Source organism: Meles meles, chromosome 2 (genome assembly GCF_922984935.1).
Source record: "Meles meles chromosome 2, mMelMel3.1 paternal haplotype, whole genome shotgun sequence".
Classification (NCBI taxonomy): domain Eukaryota; kingdom Metazoa; phylum Chordata; class Mammalia; order Carnivora; family Mustelidae; genus Meles; species Meles meles.
In genome coordinates, this window is record NC_060067.1 from 194,679,612 (window position 1) to 194,699,780 (window position 20,169).

General features: G+C 40.5%; 1 protein-coding gene across 1 annotated transcript in view; it reads right to left on the reverse strand.

The window, feature by feature from the left end:
* The window catches only part of SNX25 (sorting nexin 25), a 124,241-nt gene that overhangs the window by 3,417 nt on the left and 100,655 nt on the right, over positions 1-20,169 (reverse strand). Inside the window, exons 11-16 of the mRNA XM_045998412.1 lie at positions 16,942-17,073; positions 14,640-14,780; positions 11,517-11,630; positions 6,057-6,221; positions 5,641-5,758; positions 1,905-1,971 (exon numbers count right to left, since the gene is read on the reverse strand). Of these exons, the coding sequence (XP_045854368.1) occupies positions 1,905-1,971; positions 5,641-5,758; positions 6,057-6,221; positions 11,517-11,630; positions 14,640-14,780; positions 16,942-17,073 (737 nt within the window). The remainder of the gene's footprint in view (positions 1-1,904; positions 1,972-5,640; positions 5,759-6,056; positions 6,222-11,516; positions 11,631-14,639; positions 14,781-16,941; positions 17,074-20,169) is intronic.

Here is a 20,169-nt window from a genome sequence, read left to right on the forward strand (position 1 = left end):
GGCTCCCTGCACAGCTCAAAGTCTGTCTCTCCCTCTGCCCTTCCCCACCTCCCCATGCATGTGCTCTCTCTCAAATGAATAAAAAAATCTTAAAAAAAAAAACCTGAGCAATTCATATCTAGACCAAATAAAATAATTTTATTAATTTAATGGGACTTCTGCTTTGAGAACCTGCCAACCTCCTACCTTAAAAAAAACTACATGAAAATGCAGACAGCTTGTTTTTCTGTAGTGTTGCTTTGAGTCACTCACTGGCACTACATGAAGAAATTAAGTAAGAAAATTTCAACTTACAATTTAAAATTAGCTAAGTGACTCTCACAAAAGGCCATCACCTAAGTATTTTCTACCAATTTAAGTCTGACTCTCAATTAGCCAAAACCATAGGAAGCTTTTGAATCAATTCTGGTATGTGAAATTATAGTTGGTACAAGGCAAGAGGCACATATTGTACTGCTGCTTAATTTTGTGAAGTGTCATCTCTGCTAAAGGCAAAAATAGCAAAGGGCCAGGTGCTCCATCATTTCTCTACCTGATAAAAAGCCCACTGAAATGAACAGCCTGAAAACCCTCCACATGATGCCTCTCCTCCAAGTCCCATGAAACTAACTGCCAAATGTATCCACTGCTCACAAACCACGGCTGCTCATTTTTAAGTAAGAGCCACTATCGTAGATAGGAACAAAGAAAGTATGCATGGTTTGCTGAAACTGAAAAGGAAAACAAATTAGCAAGTATGGAGTACTGAGAAATATAGGGCTGTGGTGGAATTTTCTTTATCTAAGGCCTGTCTATGTAACAGTTAAGAGGCTTGTGTTAGACTGAAATGGTAAGTTATACGGGCCATGTTTCTGATTAAAACAAAAGCTTAGATAACTAAGTAAACTAAATAAGACACTAATATCATTTTTTAAAGATCTCAGAATTGAAATGAACTTTTGCTTATGACAAAAAAGAAAATATATTCTATTTGTGAATGAGTCAGAAGATAACCTGTTCTTCACTATGTTTTCCTTAAAAAGTTATGATTTATATGATAAACATATGTACGAGGTTACTGTGGTGGTTTTGACAACTGATCTTTCACATGGAAAAATCCAATAATTTCATCTTGAAACATATTTTGCTGTGATTTCTCCCCCTTATCCTTTAGTATAAGTGATTCACATTTTTATTGTGCAGGAAGTCATGTTTATCTCTTGAAGAGTACTGGATATAAACTCTTATGTATAGCTTAGAATACACATACGGCTTATAATACTGTTATACACATATATCTCAATGGATGATATTAAGATATTAACTATAAGAGCAATTACTATTTTAATGTTACCCCAACTTGGAAAAAAAGAAAACATATGGATTGCATTTCCCTCCAAATAAATACATGTCATGTGATGCTCATCCTACTTTCATTTCGGGTTAGAGTCTAAGCCATAAACTGATTCCCATCATATAACATAAAAACACTGTGTCCAAGATACCCCAACTGGTCATCATGATCAAAAGAGAACTTCACAGAACTTTTTTGTTTTTGCTTTTGTTTTTTATGTTTTAAATAACCTCTACACACTCAATATGGGGCTTGAACTCACAACCACAAGAGTCTCACACTCCACAATTTAAGGTAGCCAGATGCCCCTGCAGAACAGTACTTTCCGGCCCTTTCATCCAGAATGCTGAGGCTAGCTGAAGCTTTGATCATCTAGTTCATCATGCGTTCTATGGGAGAAATTATTTCAGAAACCTCTCTACCCAATCTTAGAATCATAGCAGAAACAAAGTGAGAAAATACAAAACCTTCAGCTAGAGAGATCCCTGGCTACCATACCACAAGTTTAATAATTTGACCATTAAGGCAAAAAGTAAAGCATGAACTCAAATACTAATGTCATGTAACTCACTTGTTGATGGTTCTTCCAAATGTGACTTGAACAAGAGCAATTAATGTTCTTCTCACCCATTTAAACACTGAAATAGAAATCAGAGGAAAAGAATTTGCATAGTATATCACAATGATGACATTTTCACAGCTGCAAAAAAGCATAAATTCTTATCACTTGACACAATCCAAGTCCTGACACCAAACTCAAGACTCTGATACCTGCAGAATCTGGGTCTAGGTTAGCAAACTTCTGCCCCCCAAAATTCTCCTAAGCTTTCATTTTCTATATAGCAAATGATGAGAGAAAACCTAAGTTTTTATAGCTTTTCAATGCCTGAACAACCAGCTGAGCTAGCAAGTGGAAAGAATACTTTATTTCACATGTCTCCGGGCTACTTAGACGTCTGTTTTCTGCTAGCAGACAGTGCAATGCCTATTTTAGATTTCTGTCTGGCTTGTCGAACCCAATTTTCTCACACACTGCTCTGAATGAGAAACATCTGCGGTCCAATATTGACAAATATTTTGAAATATTAATGAATGGGTGGGTCTAACTTCCCATTTGGATAGTAGTTTGTAGATCACTGCATATTTTTATGTATTTTATGCCTTTGGAAGAAAGGTGAACTTCGAAGAGCCAGGTCCCTGAGTGAGAGGTGGGTTCAGCGCTCTCTTGGGCCACCTTGCAGAGCTGCTAGGCACAAACCACCTTCTCTGAGCCTCAGTCTCCTTTTCTGTTCAAGGAAAATAACATGTGGTTTTCTGCTTTAAGGATCTTGATGATATTTTATGCGAGTGTTGTGAAAGGTTTTACAGATCTAAACTTTTATTATTAACATGGAGAGATATTTTTACAGGTACCAAATATGAATATAAGCCAAAAGAAGGCAAACAAATGCTATGAGGGGGCGCCTGGGTGGCTCAGTCATTAGGCATCTGCCTTCGGCTCAGGTCATGATCCCAGGGTTCTGGAATCGAGCCCCGCATCAGGCTCCTAGATCGGCAGGAGGCCCGCTTCTCCCTCTTCTACTTCTCCTGCTTGTATTCCCTCTCATAGTCTTGCTCTGTCAAGTTAGTAAAATCTTAAAAAAAAAAAAAAAGAAAGAAAGAAATGCTATGAGGATATTTCCGTTCTGCAAATTGGAATCTAAGCCAATTTTCCATCTATATAAATTTCCATTCATTGAAATGTTTAGCTATTCACACATAAGCAAATGAGAAATTCAGTCTTATCTATAAGAGTTCAGGGTTTCTGCCCAATTAGGAAAACCTAAAAGAACTAAGTTCACAAACACCTCTGTACAAGGAAAACCACCCAAATAAAATCAACAATTAACACAGACTTGAAAACATTCTAAAGTTATTTCTAACTTTTTAGATGGACCTAAATGTCCAGTTAAAGTAGTGTTGTTAATCTTTCAAGTAAGAGTCAAGTCTTGGAATCAGAACTATGCTTCAAGAGTGCCTTTAATTTTTTATGGAATTCAGAGTACGCTGAGAGCAAGCAGACGCGTTCACTTTCGTCTGTCATTTCGGCTGGGAGGAGCATGCCTGCCAGTGCTGATAACTTCACTCTGGCTTTCTAGGGCAGGAGAGAGGCAGCTCCATGCAGAGGGTCTGAGGACATAGGCAGCTGTCAGAAGAATGCCTGACAGATGAGTGACAGTTGCTGATTTTTTAAAGGCTATCTTATGGATGTCCTTTTGTACGCTGAACTAGAGCAGGAACCACAAAATGTCTTTCGTGCAAATTCTCTCCCATCACTGATCTGTGCCTTTACTACTTTCTTCTTAGCCTCTCCTGGTCCCCAGACCACAAACTACACAGGAAATATCCCTAGTATTTCTTCCAAGGACTCATTTGTTCAGAGACGGAAGCAGCTGCAGCTACTCCAGAATTTTGCTGATGGCAACAATATCACATCTCATTATAAATGATGTTCTATTTATTCCCCTCTGAAATGTCACTGGCAAAACCAAATATGCTTCTGAGCAGGCATATGATAGAGGAAATCCACGCTGCAAAGACAAGACTTTGTCTCTCAGTCTCTGGATCACGAAGAGCACATTGCCGAAAGCTGAAACGCTGCTCCCTCCACTCTGGGGAACGGAGGATTCACGATTTAATGGGCCAGATCTCACTGAGCAAGAGTCAGACTTTGGGTGGAGAACTAGTTGTTTCTGCCTACATTGAACCAAGGCAAACATCAGTTTATACCTTAGAGTCTCTAAAATATGGAACAGGGATAGCTTTTTCATCTGAAAGCATCTCTAGCATTTGGATGATACTCTCTCATGGGTATTTCTTAATTTAACTATCTCCCATTTCTAAAAGTTCAGCTTAGTTCCAACTTTTCATTACTGAAATGATGCTAAAATGAATACCCCCTTATGTATAAGTCTAGGCCTGTAGTTTAGACTTGGGTTTACTACTTAACGTGAAGCACATTGTTGGAACTCCTGTGTTGTAAATTCACCGAAGGAAAACTCTACATCTGATATATTTTTGTTTCTTCTGCAGAGCGGTATCTAAAACATATGTTCCCAAAGTGCTGCTGATTGTTCTAGCTTTGGCTTATGATGGCCAAAATAATGAATTCTGGCACTTAAAACTCCTAGCCCACGTTCTTCACCCCAAGGGAAGAGATGCTAATCTGAGCAGACGGAGCACAGGGCGGTCAGTCACAGGGCAACACACCTAGCACTGCCTGGTGGCGTCACTGTGCTTTGCTAACCCTGACTTCTCTCCTGCGCTTCTCTTCTAGGTGGGGAGGTGTGCCTTCAGGCACCTGTCCTAGCTTTAGCTAGTCCTGAGGCTCCAGGGACACTGAGTACACTGGTCTCATGATGTAGAGTGGTGGGGGCCTATGGAAGCTGTGTGTGGACAGAGGGTCCTATTTAGGACTCAAGACATGCCCAAGTAGTGTGGTTTGACCTTTTACCCAAGGACCACTTTGGGAGAGAAGCACCTGTGTGGGTCTTAATGAGAGTATTTTCATCCTCTTTGTGCTCTTGTTTCTTCTAAGTACATCTCCCTTAAGTATTACTAGGGTAACACTTCTCAACTGGGCACTGACTCTTTTGGATGGGACAACTCTGTGTTGTCGGAGGCTGACCTGTGCATTATAGGAAGTTTAGCAACATCCCTGGCCTCTACCCACAAGACGCCAGTAGCACCATTCCCCAATCTGTAACAACCAAAATGTTTCCAGATATCAACAAATGTCCCCTGAAGGACAGAACTCCCACACCCTTCTAGTGCTAACCACTCTTCTATGGGAACAAAGGTGTAGTTGAAGGACAAGGTTGAAGCACGCCTGTGTCGCTGACCATAGCACACCCTACTAGCACCAAACCTCACCTTGAACAACATGGCTCCTTCCTTGGCTATGCAAAATTAATTTTTGTATACCTTTTGGGGATAAAGCAATGAGGCCATGCTAAATCACAAGAAGAAATTCAAGGCATTCTATCTATATTCAGAGGAACATGGTATACAGAAACTCACCCAAAGTTCTGCAAGTGCAGAGATAATTATCTGTCTTAAGGTCATGGCCTCAGATTCTACCATGGTGTCTTGTTGGCTCTTGAAAGTATTTGCTGATGAATGAATGGATATAACTACACATTTGATTCAGGAAGGATATTATGAGAGAGAGAGAGAAAGAGAAAGAGAGAGAGAGAGAGAGTGTGTGTGTGTGTGTGTGTGTAACCACTTAACAGCAATAACCATTAAATAATAACAAAGAAGCTTACTTCCTCGAAGTTCAAAGATCTCCCCAATCAACATGAAACATGGTTCAGCCAAGGCGTCTTTCCTCCCATCCACATCATCACCATAATCTGACAGGTCACTGTCCTCTTCTGCCTCCTCCTGGGGGTACAGAAAGATCAAAGGAAGCAGATCAATTATCCAGGAAAGTTGGTAGAGCTGTTCTTTCCTTTCAAGTGTATATTCCAACTATGTTCTCATGTTTCAAACTTAAGTACTCTTTCAACTTTCCTACATGCAGAAATCTATGCATTCTCAACACAGACCAAAATGTGTGTCTAACCTCAGGGAAAAGCTTGATGTTAAAGCCTTAGCCAAGGTCTAAAATACTTCAAGAAACCTTCAAAAAGACATTCCCCTAAATCTGCTGCACAAATGGCATGACCTTTCCACAGCTCACCTCTTGATGGGAGAAGAAGTCGCGAGGAAGTCTTTCCAAAAATGAGGATAATGAAAAAGTGGATTTTTTCCCCTGCACATCAATAACCTTGAGGTAGTCAGGAGAAGGGCTCAAAAAGGCATAAAGTGCTTCACTCTGACACAGTCTTTCATCCGAAAGCAGATTCTGGGGAGGAAAGAGGGTGCATTACTCTTATGGAGGAATACAGCCATGCTGCTGGAAACCACCACAAACAGGGGAAAGGAAGGCGCGAAGGAAGGCATTGGGTATTTATTTTCATAATTCCAGACCCCAAACCATTTCCCTCTCCCCCTGAAACAGAGCATTTGAGATGAATTCCGATGATCTTAATCGCAAGCAACCCCTGCAGGTTAACTGAAGCACCCTAATCATCCTGCTTGTGGGAAAGGCTGTGTGGACAACTGCTCAGTGCAACAAGACGTCCGGCTTCGCACACAGCTTACAGAACCAGGGACCACTGCCTGCGAATGTCAACTTCACTCCACCCAGTGGCGCTGGAACAACTTACACATTCGCACACTGCACAAGGAAACCACTCAACCACCCTTTTATGGCTGGGTTCAGACCTTGTACATCAGCCGAAAAAAGACACTTTGAGTTGTCACATGGCACTGAACACCAGGCAGGAGTTTTCTCCCCGTGATGCCATCTTCTAAGCAGAGCTTGTTCAAATAATTACAGAACTGTTCAAGACTAGAAATGTCCTTAAGTTCTTTACGTACTTATCTGGCCTCCAGAGATAGGAAAGAACATAAATTAATTTTATGTCCAAGCAGGAGCTACTGATAGGACAGTAAGATTAACAACATGACCACAAGAATGTCTAAATGTCTAGTATTAAAAGATACAGGGTTTAATATGATTTCACTCATATCTGGAACTTAAGAAACAAAACAAATGAGCAAAGGGAAAACAGAGAGAGAGGCAAACAAAAAAAATGACTCTTAACTCTAGAGACATGATGGTTACCAGAGGGGATGGGTGATAGAGGTGATGGGGATTGAGGGCACTTGTTGTGATGGGCACCAGGTGTTGTATGGAAGTGTTGGGTCACTCCACTGTACACCAGAAACTAATATAACACTGTATGTTAGCTACTGGAATTGAAATAAAAACTTAAGGGGCCCCTGGGTGGCTCAGCGGGTTAAAGCCTCTGCCTTCGGCTCAGGTCATGATCCCAGGGTCCTGGGATCGAGCCCCGCATCGGGCTCTCTGCTTGGCTGGGAGCCTGCTTCCTCCTCTCTCTCTCTCTGCCTGCCTCTCTGCCTACTTGTGATCTCTATCTGTCAAATAAATAAATCTTTAAAAAAAAAAAAAAAACTTGAAACCAATAACAACAACAAAAAAAGGATAAAGGGTTTAGGAATAATGAGACCAGTGGGAAACAGGGCCCCATTGATGATGGAATCCCCTTAGGAGAGAGGGACACTGGGAGCACACAGAACTTCTGATGTCAGAGCCTGGGATGGCAGAAGAGGTTAAGATCTAGTCTCAGAGGACTTGGTCCCTGACAGTCACAATACATTTGTTCAGGTGAAGGCTGAAATCCTAGAACAGGCACCTATGAGAACATCCAGTACTGCCACACTGGGGATAGGAGCTCCAAGAGGGACAATCAACATTCCAGTGGTTGCTAGCTTCCTCTGTCCTGCAGAAGACTGAACTGAAAATGGGCAGGTTCTGCCCAGATGGAGAGAAGGAGATTAAGGGGGATGGGAAGCTGGTGTCACTATTGCCTTCCTCCAGCCCTGGAGCCCAATAAATAGGCCTTTAGTCCTTTTGCAGAGTATCAAATGTTCAGCCGTACGTACAGATGGATTAGATGGCAGGAGATATCCTCCCCTTAACTTGATTTCCTTTAGCTAATCTATACTCCAGCATTATTTTATAAAATAGTAGGAAACCTTAACTAATGTTAAGTCTCAAACTTATTACAATCAACATAAATAAAGAGATCATGAATGGTGATAAGACTTTGGCCTAAATTATATTCTATTACGAAGGAAAATACTCAGATTAAGTACATAGGAAAAGTGAGAAATTCTCACAGATTTCTGCGGGGCAAGATATAATTGGGGTTTTATCATTTTTAAGCTCTCTGGGGATGGCATCCCATTTCCAACTCCTTCCCTCCAAACACTTACAGCATGTTAATTCTATTCTAGTAAAGACCTCAGATGACCATTCAGTGGGTGATGCAGAAAGGGGTACGACATTCCAAGAAGAGTGCACAGCACATGCATACCCAGAAGCAGGACAGAGCACCACAGGCGGGGAATGGCTGGGGTGGGTGGTGTGCCTATGTGAGCAGAATGAAGAAAGATATTAGCAATAGTATGGCCAGGAATGGGTAGCTATGTTATTTTTTTTAAGATTTTATTTATTTATTTTACACAGAGAGCACAAGCAGGGGGAACAGCAGGCAGAGGAAGAGGGAGAAGCAGGCTCCCCGCAGAGCAGAACTGGATACAGGGCTTGATCCTAGGACCCTGGGATCCTGACCTGAGCTAAAGGCAAATGCTCAACCAACATGAGTCCCCCAGGTGCCATGAGTAGCTAGATTATTAGGTATCTGTGCGATTCGTATGCTTCACTAGAAAACCATTTGTCATAAATAAACATTCAAGTATGTTTATAAATAAACATACACTCAGTGGAATCTCTTTTTCTGGAAGGTCCTGTGGACCCAATAAAAGACGAAGCATTCTGCCCCTTACTTTTCCTGTTAGCGGTTGGTGGGACAACACTTTGAAATGACAATCTGCTATATAACCTACCTAAATACATTCAAGGGTTAGGGCTTTATCAAAGAGTCCTTGAGGAAATGAACAACAAACTAAATTATTGTTTCCTGACTTAAAAATCCTCTTGATTAAAAGATAAAACGTCACACAAAAGACACCACTGTTTCATCTGGCTTAGCTGCAGCCTGTTCATGTCCCCACGACCTATCGGCAGGGTCTCAGAGTGCAGTTTCTCTTGGCACAACAGCAGAACTCATTAACCCACTTTCACAACCACCAATCCAGTAAAGGCACAAATGCGCCCTTCCTGTGCCCCCAAAAGCTCAGGTCCAGAGTGTGGGGTCTGTAACACCAGGAAAGGCCAGACAAACAGAGACCCTCCCAACAGCAGAGGCTGGAAGGAAACAAGAGAGTCAGCTGGAGGGTTCCAAAGCTACACACCTGAAGCTTAGAAATCCTGGATTTTGAACAATGCACTTCTATTTCACAGACGAGATTGTTAGCTCATCCAAATGATTTAATCATGTACAGTGTGGGAGTGAGTTTAATTATTTCCTAGATATTTTGAATCAGCAACAAAACAGTAGTATTTCAGTTTCAAATTCTCATGTAAGAGCATTTAAACTTTGGCGATTCTCTAATCCAGTTCTGCCATAATTAAATTCAGAGAGTTTTTCAAGGTATAAATTGTTTTATTTCCTAAGGGAAATTTACCCTATATTACATTATATTATATGTACATATACACACATATTTATATATTATTATATTAAAAAAATGAAAGTTTCCCTCAGGGAATAAAATAATTTGCATCTTGGAAAAACTTTAGGATACATATATACATAAAACACACACACAGGGGCACCTGGGTGGCTCAGTGGGTTAAAACACACACACATATATAAATATAGAGAGAGAGGAGAGAGAGGGAGGAAGATAGGAATAATGGAAAAAAGAGACTAACACTTTCAAAGCAACTCTGACTTAAATCTATTTTAACAATGACCCATACTTCTGATTGAACAACTATGTTTTAAAATAAAGCCTTCACTAAGAGTTTGGCAACATCCATTATTTAAAAATCCCAGGCCATCTAGCTACCACTATATAGCCAAAAAGTGTTTCATGATGCAAAATTTGATGCCTCCGAAGACTATATGGGCTTTGCAGTCCATGCTTTGAGTAAATTAACCATCTTCTGAATACAGAGGGACCAGCTAAGGAAAAATAAATAGTGGTTGCTATCAAGGGTAGAATATGTTTGGCCTTATTCTCTAAAAATGGACTGAAGACAAACAATAAAGCATTTAGAGAAAATCAGGAGAGTATCTTCAGGACTTTGGAGTAGGCAAAGATTTCTTAACAGGCACAGAGGCATAATCATAAAACACAAAACTGATACAGTGGACTAAATTAAAATTGAGAACTTGTGTTCATGAAAAGAAATCATTAAGAGACGGAAAAGGCCATCCACAGAAAGGGAGAAGGTATTTGCAACATAAGTGGTCTGACAAGAGATTCGCATCTAAATCCCATACGGTCCCACAGGGCGGTGTGGAAAAGACGGGCAACATGATGGAAGAGCAGACTCAACTTGACCAGACAATTCACCAGAGAAATAATCCAAGTAGCCAGTAACACCCAGACTGGTGCTCCACTTCATTAGCCACCAGGGGAAACGCAAACTAAAACCACAGTGAAATACCAGCACACACCCACCAGGAGGACTAGAGAGAAACAGGCAGAGAAGAGTTAGGGGTAAGTAGGGGGAGCCATCAGAACCCTGACACGCTGTGGTCACAGTGTAAAAACTACCACAACCACTTGGACAAATGAAGAAACCCAGACCCGGAGGTACCACACAACACAGATTCACCCCAAGTCAAGTACCAGAAGTTTATAGAAGCCTTCTTCAAGATAGCCTCCACTGGAAATGGTCCAAATGCTCGTCAACAGTGGGATGAATAGACCGTAGTGTATTTGCACAATGAAAAACATACACAGTAGTGAAAGCAAATCATCTACAACCAGAACAGCACTATGGACAGATCCCCTGATCACAGTTGTTGAGTGAAACAGGTCAGACAAAAAGGAGTCTACACTGCATGACCCCATTTACAGGAAGTTCAAAGACAACTGTATCTGTGTGATTAGTAGTTGGGATTGCAACCACCCTGGGACGAAGGCCATGACAAGAAGGAAGTACTGGCCTGGGCGCTAGTTACAAGGTGGGCTCAGTATTCAGAAAAGGACAAGTTGCTCACATGGTATCTGTACTGTACATATTTTATATTTTCTGTATTTATATTTTGTGTGTGCATAGCATACTTTAATTATTTTTTTCTTTTTTTTAAAGATTTTATTTATTTATTTGACAGACAGAGATCACAAGTAGGCAGAGAGGCAGGTAGAGAGAGGGGGAAGCAGGCTCCCCGCTGAGCAGAGAGCCTGATGCGGGGCTTGATCCCAGGACCCTGAGATCATGACCTGAGCTGAAGGCAGAGGCTTGAACCCACTGAGCCACCCAGGCACCACCATACCTTAATTATTAACAAACAAACAAACCAAAGATATTTTGAGGATCTGGCACAACCTATAAGACCAGGAAGCAAATAAGCAAGCTCTTAGAATGATGACAGTTTAACCCCAATAACTAATTTTTTCCTTTCGTATCCAAAACTTTTCAGTTGCTTACCTGTAAAAACTTATTTAATTGATTCTTTGACTTTTCCATAAACTTGTGATCTATAGATTTGAAAGGCAGCTTGCTGAGAGAAGGCAACTGGACTTTTTTTAAAGAAGGGAAACACTGTGGAGAAAACATTAAATGTTAGCATCTCGAATCATATTTTCATGTTAAAAAAAAAAGCTTATAATTATAATGAGAACAAAAAAAACTTCCTCCTGTACTTGTTCCTCTGAGGTTTGCAATCTGTTCTAATCAGGCTCACAGAATCAAGAGGAATGGGACATTTGATGAAAAGAGCTAAAGCTCATCCCTAGGACTCTGAATGCCTGGGAGCTGGCCAGTGCAGACACCAGGCTGATCAGGTAGATTCACACAACACACACAAAGCACAAGGCTCTAGGTGTGGACACTTGGCTCACAGGAAGAAAATCTTCCTATTAGAACATGCTTTGTTTACAGCATCTCTGTGAAAAAGTTATCCCATTTGGAAAAACAACAGAAAGAAAGATTATTGTCCTTCAGTGGCAAACTGCAAAACGAAAGTACATGAATAATAATATATCAACAAATAATAACAGACCCTTTGTGGCTTGAGTCCTACATTCTGCCAGACACTGTGCTAGAAGCTCGGCGTGTGTGATAACAACTCGAAGAGTTGGCGATTGTTATTCCGATTTCACATATGAGACAATTAAAGATCAGGATTAAAACCCAGATCCATCTGACCACAAATTCTGTGTTCTTCATGCCAGTTCCCACACAGGACTCTGCCAGTCTGCCCCTCGGATCCTAAGAGGGCAGTGGGTTCCAAATGCTCCAGACTCTGCCCCCATTTCCAAACACTGGCCCTTCATGAAGGCACTGGGGCCAGATGAATATGCTTAATGAAACCAACTGGGATTGAAAAGTCAGTGAGCACAGCCTTTGCCTGCAATCGCTTTAACTGCTGTTGCCATCCTCCGTGCACAGGAGTACCCTGTTGGCCTGGCCACAGCAAAAGAAGTCACTTGTAACAAGTGCATGCAAGTACTTTGGGTACTGGGGAAGGAAAAACTAGCCCTTCCCACAGAGCCCACAGAAGAATCAGGGGTACAATGGCATGTGCCCAAGGAGACATACAAATCAGGGCTCAAATTTATGGGACAATTTTCAAGAAATGAAAGAGGCAGTGAGAGTCAGAAGGGAAGATTAAAATTCACCAGGGACCTGAAAAGGTGCTTCTTGTTCCCACTGTCAACAGGAAGGGTTCATACACAAAAATGAAAAGTCACAGGAGAGTAAATTCTAAGGGTAAGAAAAGAACTCCAGGGATCAGCTATAGATAAGTAAAATGAGACTAAAGGACAGACATGGAATTTTATAAGGTTTATTTCTTCTAAGGCTCTAAGGCTTCAGTCTACTTATTTTTTTTTTCCAAAGAACATTTTCCATACACATTTTATTTCATAATCTCCCCTAAATTCCTTTTTCTCCTTCCTTCTGTTTTTATCAGCAATTGGATGGACACTGAACTTTGGCTTCACACTGGTTTGTCCCAGGGAAAATGACACACTTTTCTGTAGGATCAATTTTACTCACACATTTTGGGGAAAATGTAATTTTTTATTAAGACAGAGATTTCGCTTTCCACACTGCCACGGTGACAACATTCCCTTTGAGAAGTACTGGGGCAGGACGCTTGATTTTGGCCACCATCCTTTTAAAAGCACTCAAAGAAGTTACAGTATTGATTAGTTAGTGATTACAAGGGTTTAAAAAAAAAATCCCCTTCGGAGAAAAGGTTAAAGGAAACAGACACATTTCATTCGCAGAAGAGCAATCTAATAGGTGACCACAGGATTTTACCAGTATCCGTTCATTCTGAGCCAGAGAACAATTAACAGAAACAAAAGGAGAAGTGACCAAAGAGTGCTTCAGTTGCCAGGGAAGAGGGCCGTCATCTTCAGGAGGAGGAGAGTTAGAGAAGATGCAGTTCCTGAGAAAGATGGGAGGATAAGAAATGGGAAATAAGATGATCCGGATTCCAATCTGGTTTGGGCCACTAGGAACAGGTCCTGTGATAGACTGATCGAACTCTCTGGGGTCAGCTCCTCTCCTCTTAAAATAAAAGAACTGACCTAGATTAGAAGGTTTCTGACATTTTTAACTAAAACTCACAGTAGGAAATACATGCTATGTTGTAACATGTGACCCACACATACATGCATATCTACATATAAAATATAACCCACCCGTAAAACTAAGAAGTTCTATGAAATAATGCTCATTGCTACTACTAACACCACCAACACGCTAATGCTTGGTAGGTGCCACACCTTCTTCTCAATGCTTTGTATTCCCTTAATTCTCACAAAAACTCTGTGAGATAGGAGACATGGGCGTTATCAATATTCGTACTTTACTGACCAAGAGACAGCGAGACACAGTGACAAATCCCAGGTCATATGCTACTAAATAGTACAGCTAGGATCTAAACGCAAGCAGTGTGGCTCCCAAGTCTGTGCTTTCGACCACAACACTTTATGATCCTTACTCTTCGTGCTGAAATCCAATATTCTTTTTTTTTTTTTCTTTTTAAAAGACTCAATTTATTTACTTGACAGAGAGTGAGAGGCAGTGAAAAAAGGAACACAAGCAGGAGAGGGAGAGGGAGAAGCAGGCCTCCTGCTCTGCTGAGCAGGGAGCCCAACACGGGGCTCAATCCCAGGACCCTGGGATCATGACCCGGGCGAAGGCAAATGCTTAATGACTGAGCCACCCAGGTGCCCTGAAATCTAATATATTCTATGCTCTTCTTGTCCTACAATCATTAATTGATTTCACCCACTAAAAGGTCAAAACTGGCAGCTTCAAAAACCAGTGGCCCTAAGTGATCCCTAGCCCTCTCTCAGCTCTGAGGTTCTATGAGGCTTAGTGGAGATCAGACAATTCTTCATCCTGAAGGATATCTACTAAAATGGTTTGGTCTATGAGTTAATTTCCAAATGTCAGGCTGAAAATGCCACTTTGCCAGTATCCACAGCAAAGGAGAAAGGTTAATTAGTTTCTTTATATGTAAAAACTTGAAAGGAGCTCTTACATATCTTCTTGCTTAGTAATTCTACACCTTGTGTTCATGAGTATTCATACCTCACTAAGTTTCCGGTGCAAATTCTGGAACTCACTGAGCCTCCTGGGGACCGTCCAGTTCTTAGTTTCAACTCCTCCAACTTCTTGTAAGCTTACCATAACAAAGTAACAAGGCATTTGCTCACCATTCTCTTCTGTAACCTTGAGGAAAAACAAACACAACAAAAGGATGGTGAGCAGATTCCGTAGGCACAATTTTTAAAGAGCCCCCAAGACCTCCCACTCCTTAGTGTATATGCCCTCCTTAGTGTATTCATCCCTGGAACTATGTATATCATGGAATCCATTCTTGCAATCAGATTATGTTACACTTGACAGCTGACATTAACACAGGGGATTACCTGGGTGGGCCTAACCTAATCACACAAGCCCTTGAAGTACAGAGAGATTCCTTGTGCAAGTGGCAGGAGATGACATCAGAAAGACTGGAAGTACAAGAAAGCCCGCACACGTGGTGCTAGTGTGAAGATGGAGAAGGGCGACTTGGGGGAACGCATCAGCACTTCCACTGACAGCAAGAGAACAGAGACAGGTCCACAACCACAGGGAACTTTCTGCCAACAACCTGACTGAGCTTGAAAGTGGATTTTTCCCCCAGTCTCCAGACAAGAACTCAGTCTGGCCAGTATGTTGATTTCAGCCTTATGATGCAATGAGTAGAAAATGAGAGAGTCTTGTTAATCTTTCAACCTACGGAATTGTGAGCTAATAAATGGGTGTTGTTTTAAGCCATGAAATTTGTGGTAATTTGTTACACATCAAAAGAAAAATAATATAGTAGACTTAATTAACATCTTAAGTGTGTTTCTTTGAAAAGACAAATGAACAGCAAGCAAACAGGTGTGAGATACGCCAAAACCTGTCTCAGGAAAGGATAAAGCCTTCCCCATATTAATTTCTGGATTCAACAAACCATGATTTTAATTTTCATGAAATTTTACATTGAAACACATAATTTCCTCCACCTTCCAACTTAGATAATACCTTAACACAGTTCCTTAACATATATATACAATATCACAATTCAGAACAGGCCATTATTGTACTTAACATAAATAGATTAAGAGAAAATACAAAACACATTGAATTTAAGCTTGAATTGGTATCACAAACTGAATTAGAGACAAAGACTCAATAAGGAAGGCAAAGGAAAGAGCATAAGACTCCTGGAGCATGCCCGGGGCCCCATGAGGTAGGACCATTATCCCACTGTGAGGACGCAGGAGGTAAGGGCACACACAGGGTCCCTGGGTTCGTAGGATCACATATCTAGTAAGGAAGTCAGCCCGGATCAGAATTCAGGAGACTCTGGCATGATGCAGACATATCTTCCACATAATCCCCATGGGACTGCCTTGTGAAATCTGGCAGTCAGGGGACTCCTGAGTGCCTTATCCACTATCTTTTCCGTGACCAATGTGTCACAGCAAACTCCTGCAGCTTACCTTGATGGGAGTGCTATTAAGTACCGAAGACATGGGGAAGCACTTGGTTAAGCACTCATGTACTATGTGTGCTTTCACAGTAGTTCCTGGAGAATATGCTTTGTCTGCTATGTAATCTAGAGGTAAACTTAAGATTATGAATTTCAAGCCCGCCCCACACCATAGTAAGAGTGTGAACGTTAACACTATGTTACTCATGATCTGGTTTCTGTGTGGACCTGATCTTCAACTCCAGATTTCCACAGGACTGATAGTAAGGCAGGTGGGAATGAAGAAGTCGTCAACATTAACAATGTAAATGCCCACATGCTTCTCTACTTGAAAAGAAATTATTTTCAAAGACAAAAAGGATATAGCATATTCTTGAAAACTGTTACCCATATTCCTCAAAGAATAGCAACATATTTTCTAATTCAAAGGAAAAAATATTCATTACTAAAGATCTTATAGCAACTGAGATTTAAGTGAATGAAATCAGCACAATGGAACAATCAGAAACACTTAAATTTTTAATTTTTCACCATCAAATTTCAAATTTCAAAAAGCACCTTTCAATTGTCAATGGAAAAATAAAATGTCAATTCAGAGACATTGACTGTCCCTATCTGAAAGTTGCTTACAATTCCAGTGAATAAGGACAACCTGAAGTGGAATGAAAACAGATCTATACCAGGCAGCCCTCCTACAATTTGCAGTCACAGGTGTGACAGAGTGAAAACAGCAGAGGAGGAATGACAAATGCAGTCTACAAGAACAAACATAGGTTTTCTACCCTCAACCTTAATTCTCTAAGACAAAATCTTCTGTATAAAGTCATACTCTTAAAATTAATTGGGAGGAAAAGCAGTAAGAACTACCTCTCCACTGGTGATGGAGGCTTTCCACATTCCGAGGTTCTCACACCACCAGTCTGTTCTTGCCATGTGCAGTTGTAGGTCTGTGCGTTCTTTCTCTATTAGAATTATCTCCTCCTTCAACTTTAAAACAATCTGCCAAAGGGAAAACATCCTGAGAGTTATTAAACCACTTGCAATGCTGCACAATTCAGCAAAGTAGTAGATATTTAAATCAACAGGCAAAAATACGTTATATTTCTACACACTAACAATGGACAATCTAAAAAGGAAATTTAAGAAAACAATTCCAATTGGGGCGCCTGGGTGGCTCAGTGGATTAAAGCCTCTGCCTTCAGCTCAGGTCATGATCCCGGGATTCTGGGATCGAGCCCCGCATCGGGCTCTCTGCTCTGCAGGGAGCCTGCTTCCTCCTCTCTCTCTCTGCCTGCCTCTCTGCCTGCTTGTGATCTCTGTCTGTCAAATAAATAAATAAAATCTTTAAAAAAAAAAAAAGAAAGAAAAGAAAACAATTCCAATTAAAATAGCATAAAAATTTAAAAATAGGAATTAAATAAGGGAGTGAAAGACTTCTACAGTGAAAACTATAAAACACTGATGAAAGAAATTAAAGACATAACTATATGGAATGATCTCCAATGTTCATGGATTAGAAGACTAAACATTGCTAAGATGACAGTGCTACCCAAAGTGATCTACAGACTGAACACAATACCTATAAAAATTCTAATGTGTTTTGCAAAAATAGAAAAATCCATTGTAAAATTCATATGGAATCTCAAGGGAGACTGAATAGACAAAACAATCTTAAAAAAGAACAAAGTTGGAGGACTCACACTTCCTGATTTCAATACTTACCTATGAAGCTACACTAACCAAAACGTATGGTACTGACATAAAGACAAACATGTAGACCAATGGACTAGAATAGACAGCCAAGAACTAAACCTTTGTATATAGGTCAAAGGATTTTTGACAGTGGTGCCAACACCAATCAATGGGGAAAGAACAATCTCCTCAATAAAGAGTGCTCAGAAAATTGGATACCTACATGCTAAATAATGAAGTGAGACACTTCCCTAAACTCCTATACAACAATTAACTCAAAATGGAAGAAAATGGAGAAAAGACCTAAACATAAGAGCTAAAACTATAAATTCTTAGAAGAAAACATAGGGAAAGGCTTCATAACACTAGAGTAGCAAAGACTCGTTGGCTATGACACCTAAGGCAAAGGCAACAAAAGAAAATATAGGAAAACTGGACTTCATAAAAATTTAAAACTTTTGTGCAAATACTATCAACACAGTAAAAAGGCAACCCATGGAATTGGAGGGAATATTTGTAAATCACATTATCTCATAGGGTATTAACATCTAGAATATATACGGAACTCTAAAAACTTAAAAACAAAAACCAAACATTCTGATTCAAAAATGGGCAAAGGACTTGAATAGACATTTCTCCAAAAAAATTTACATAAATGACAAAAAAGTACATGACAAGATACTCAACTTAGTTAATCATTAGTGGGATGCAAATCAAAACCACAATGAGCTACCACCTCATACCCATTATGATGGTTACTATCAAAAAACTGAAAAACAACGATTATTGGTGAGGATATACAGAAATCGGAAACTACATGCACTGTTGATGAGAAGGTAATAAATGCTGTTGCCATTATGGAAAAAAAGTATGGATGCTCCTCTAAGAATTAAAAACAGAATTACCATATGACCCAGTAATTCCACTTCTGGGTGCATGCTCAGAAGAGCTGAAAGCAAGACCTTGAAAAGATATTTATACACCCATGTCCATGACAGGATTATTCATAATTCTCAAAAGGCGGCAGCAAACCAAATGTCCACTGATGGGTGAATGGATAAACAAAATGCTATATATACACACAGTGGAAAATTACTCAGCCTTAAAAAGGAAGGCATTTCTGACACACAGTATAATATGAATGAGCCTTGAAGACATTATACTAAGTGAAATAAACCAGTCACAAAAGGATGAATGCTATATGACTCCACTCATGATGTATTTCAGAGTAGTTAAATCTGTAAGAGATAGAAATCAGAATGGTGGTTGCCAGGGGGCTGGGGAGCGGAGAATGGAAAGTATTATTTAATGGGCACAGGGCTTCAATTCTGCCATATGAAAGGAGTCCTGCAGATGGAATGGTAGTTGACAGTTGCATAACAGTGTGAATGCACAGACACTGACCTGTACAAAACGGCTGAAATGGTAGGCTTTATGTTATGTATATTTTGCAACAATTTTTTAAAAATAAGTAATTTTTTTTTTTTAAAGGCTATGGATCCCTTTCCTGAGAAAACCTATAAGGCTATGTAACTCTGCGGTGTGAGGGCAGAAGTTTCGCTCCAAACTCTCCTGAACATGAAGGCTGCAAGGACTCCATCCTTGCTCAAAAAGTCTATAGGAAGCACTCCCAGCCTAAACCTTCTGAACCTGCTTTTTACCATCAGTCGGGGCTGTGACTATGGGCTTCACCTTCATGTGGGTATGTTTTAGTCCCACCATCAGCACGTTAGCTCCCGAAGGGTACAGGTCAGGCTTGGTACGTCACTGATGCCCCACAGTGACTGGCTCAGCATCAGAAATTTACTCATCACTTCTGCTGCTGAACACACCCTCAAGAAATTGCCAGAGGAGATCGGTTGGGCAGACGGACGAGCATCAGCCATAGCTGTATCAGAGACGTCTCCCTGTTGGACTCTGAAGAGGCAGAACCACAAAGCAAAAAGTTGCACCACCGCTTGGGGTTTGCAAAGTGCCAGTTAGGGAGACGCTGTCTACATTTTTAAGGTTTCCAATTCTGTTGGCTTTTAGCAAGACGATTTATTTCTTGTGTAATTCTGTGAAGTTCTCTAACTGTGACTCACAGCATTTGAAAGAAAAATGAAAATTTAAAAGATTGTTCTCGTGGAGTTAATTTACTTCCAAAAATGAGTCTGGCACAAGGAAATGCTTTGCCCTCTTCTGTAAAGGTACATTGGCAAGCCAGGTGAGAGAACACGGAGCTACTCACCGCTGATGACTGAGAGAGAACCCCAAACCATGGAAGACTAAAAGCAACTACTTTTCTCACTCTATACTAGAAGCAAAAAAGTAACAACGGAACTTACAGTTAAAATTCTTTTTAAGGAAACTGCGATGATTTGCAAACATAAACTGAAAACTTTATCAAATCGGAAAGAGGAA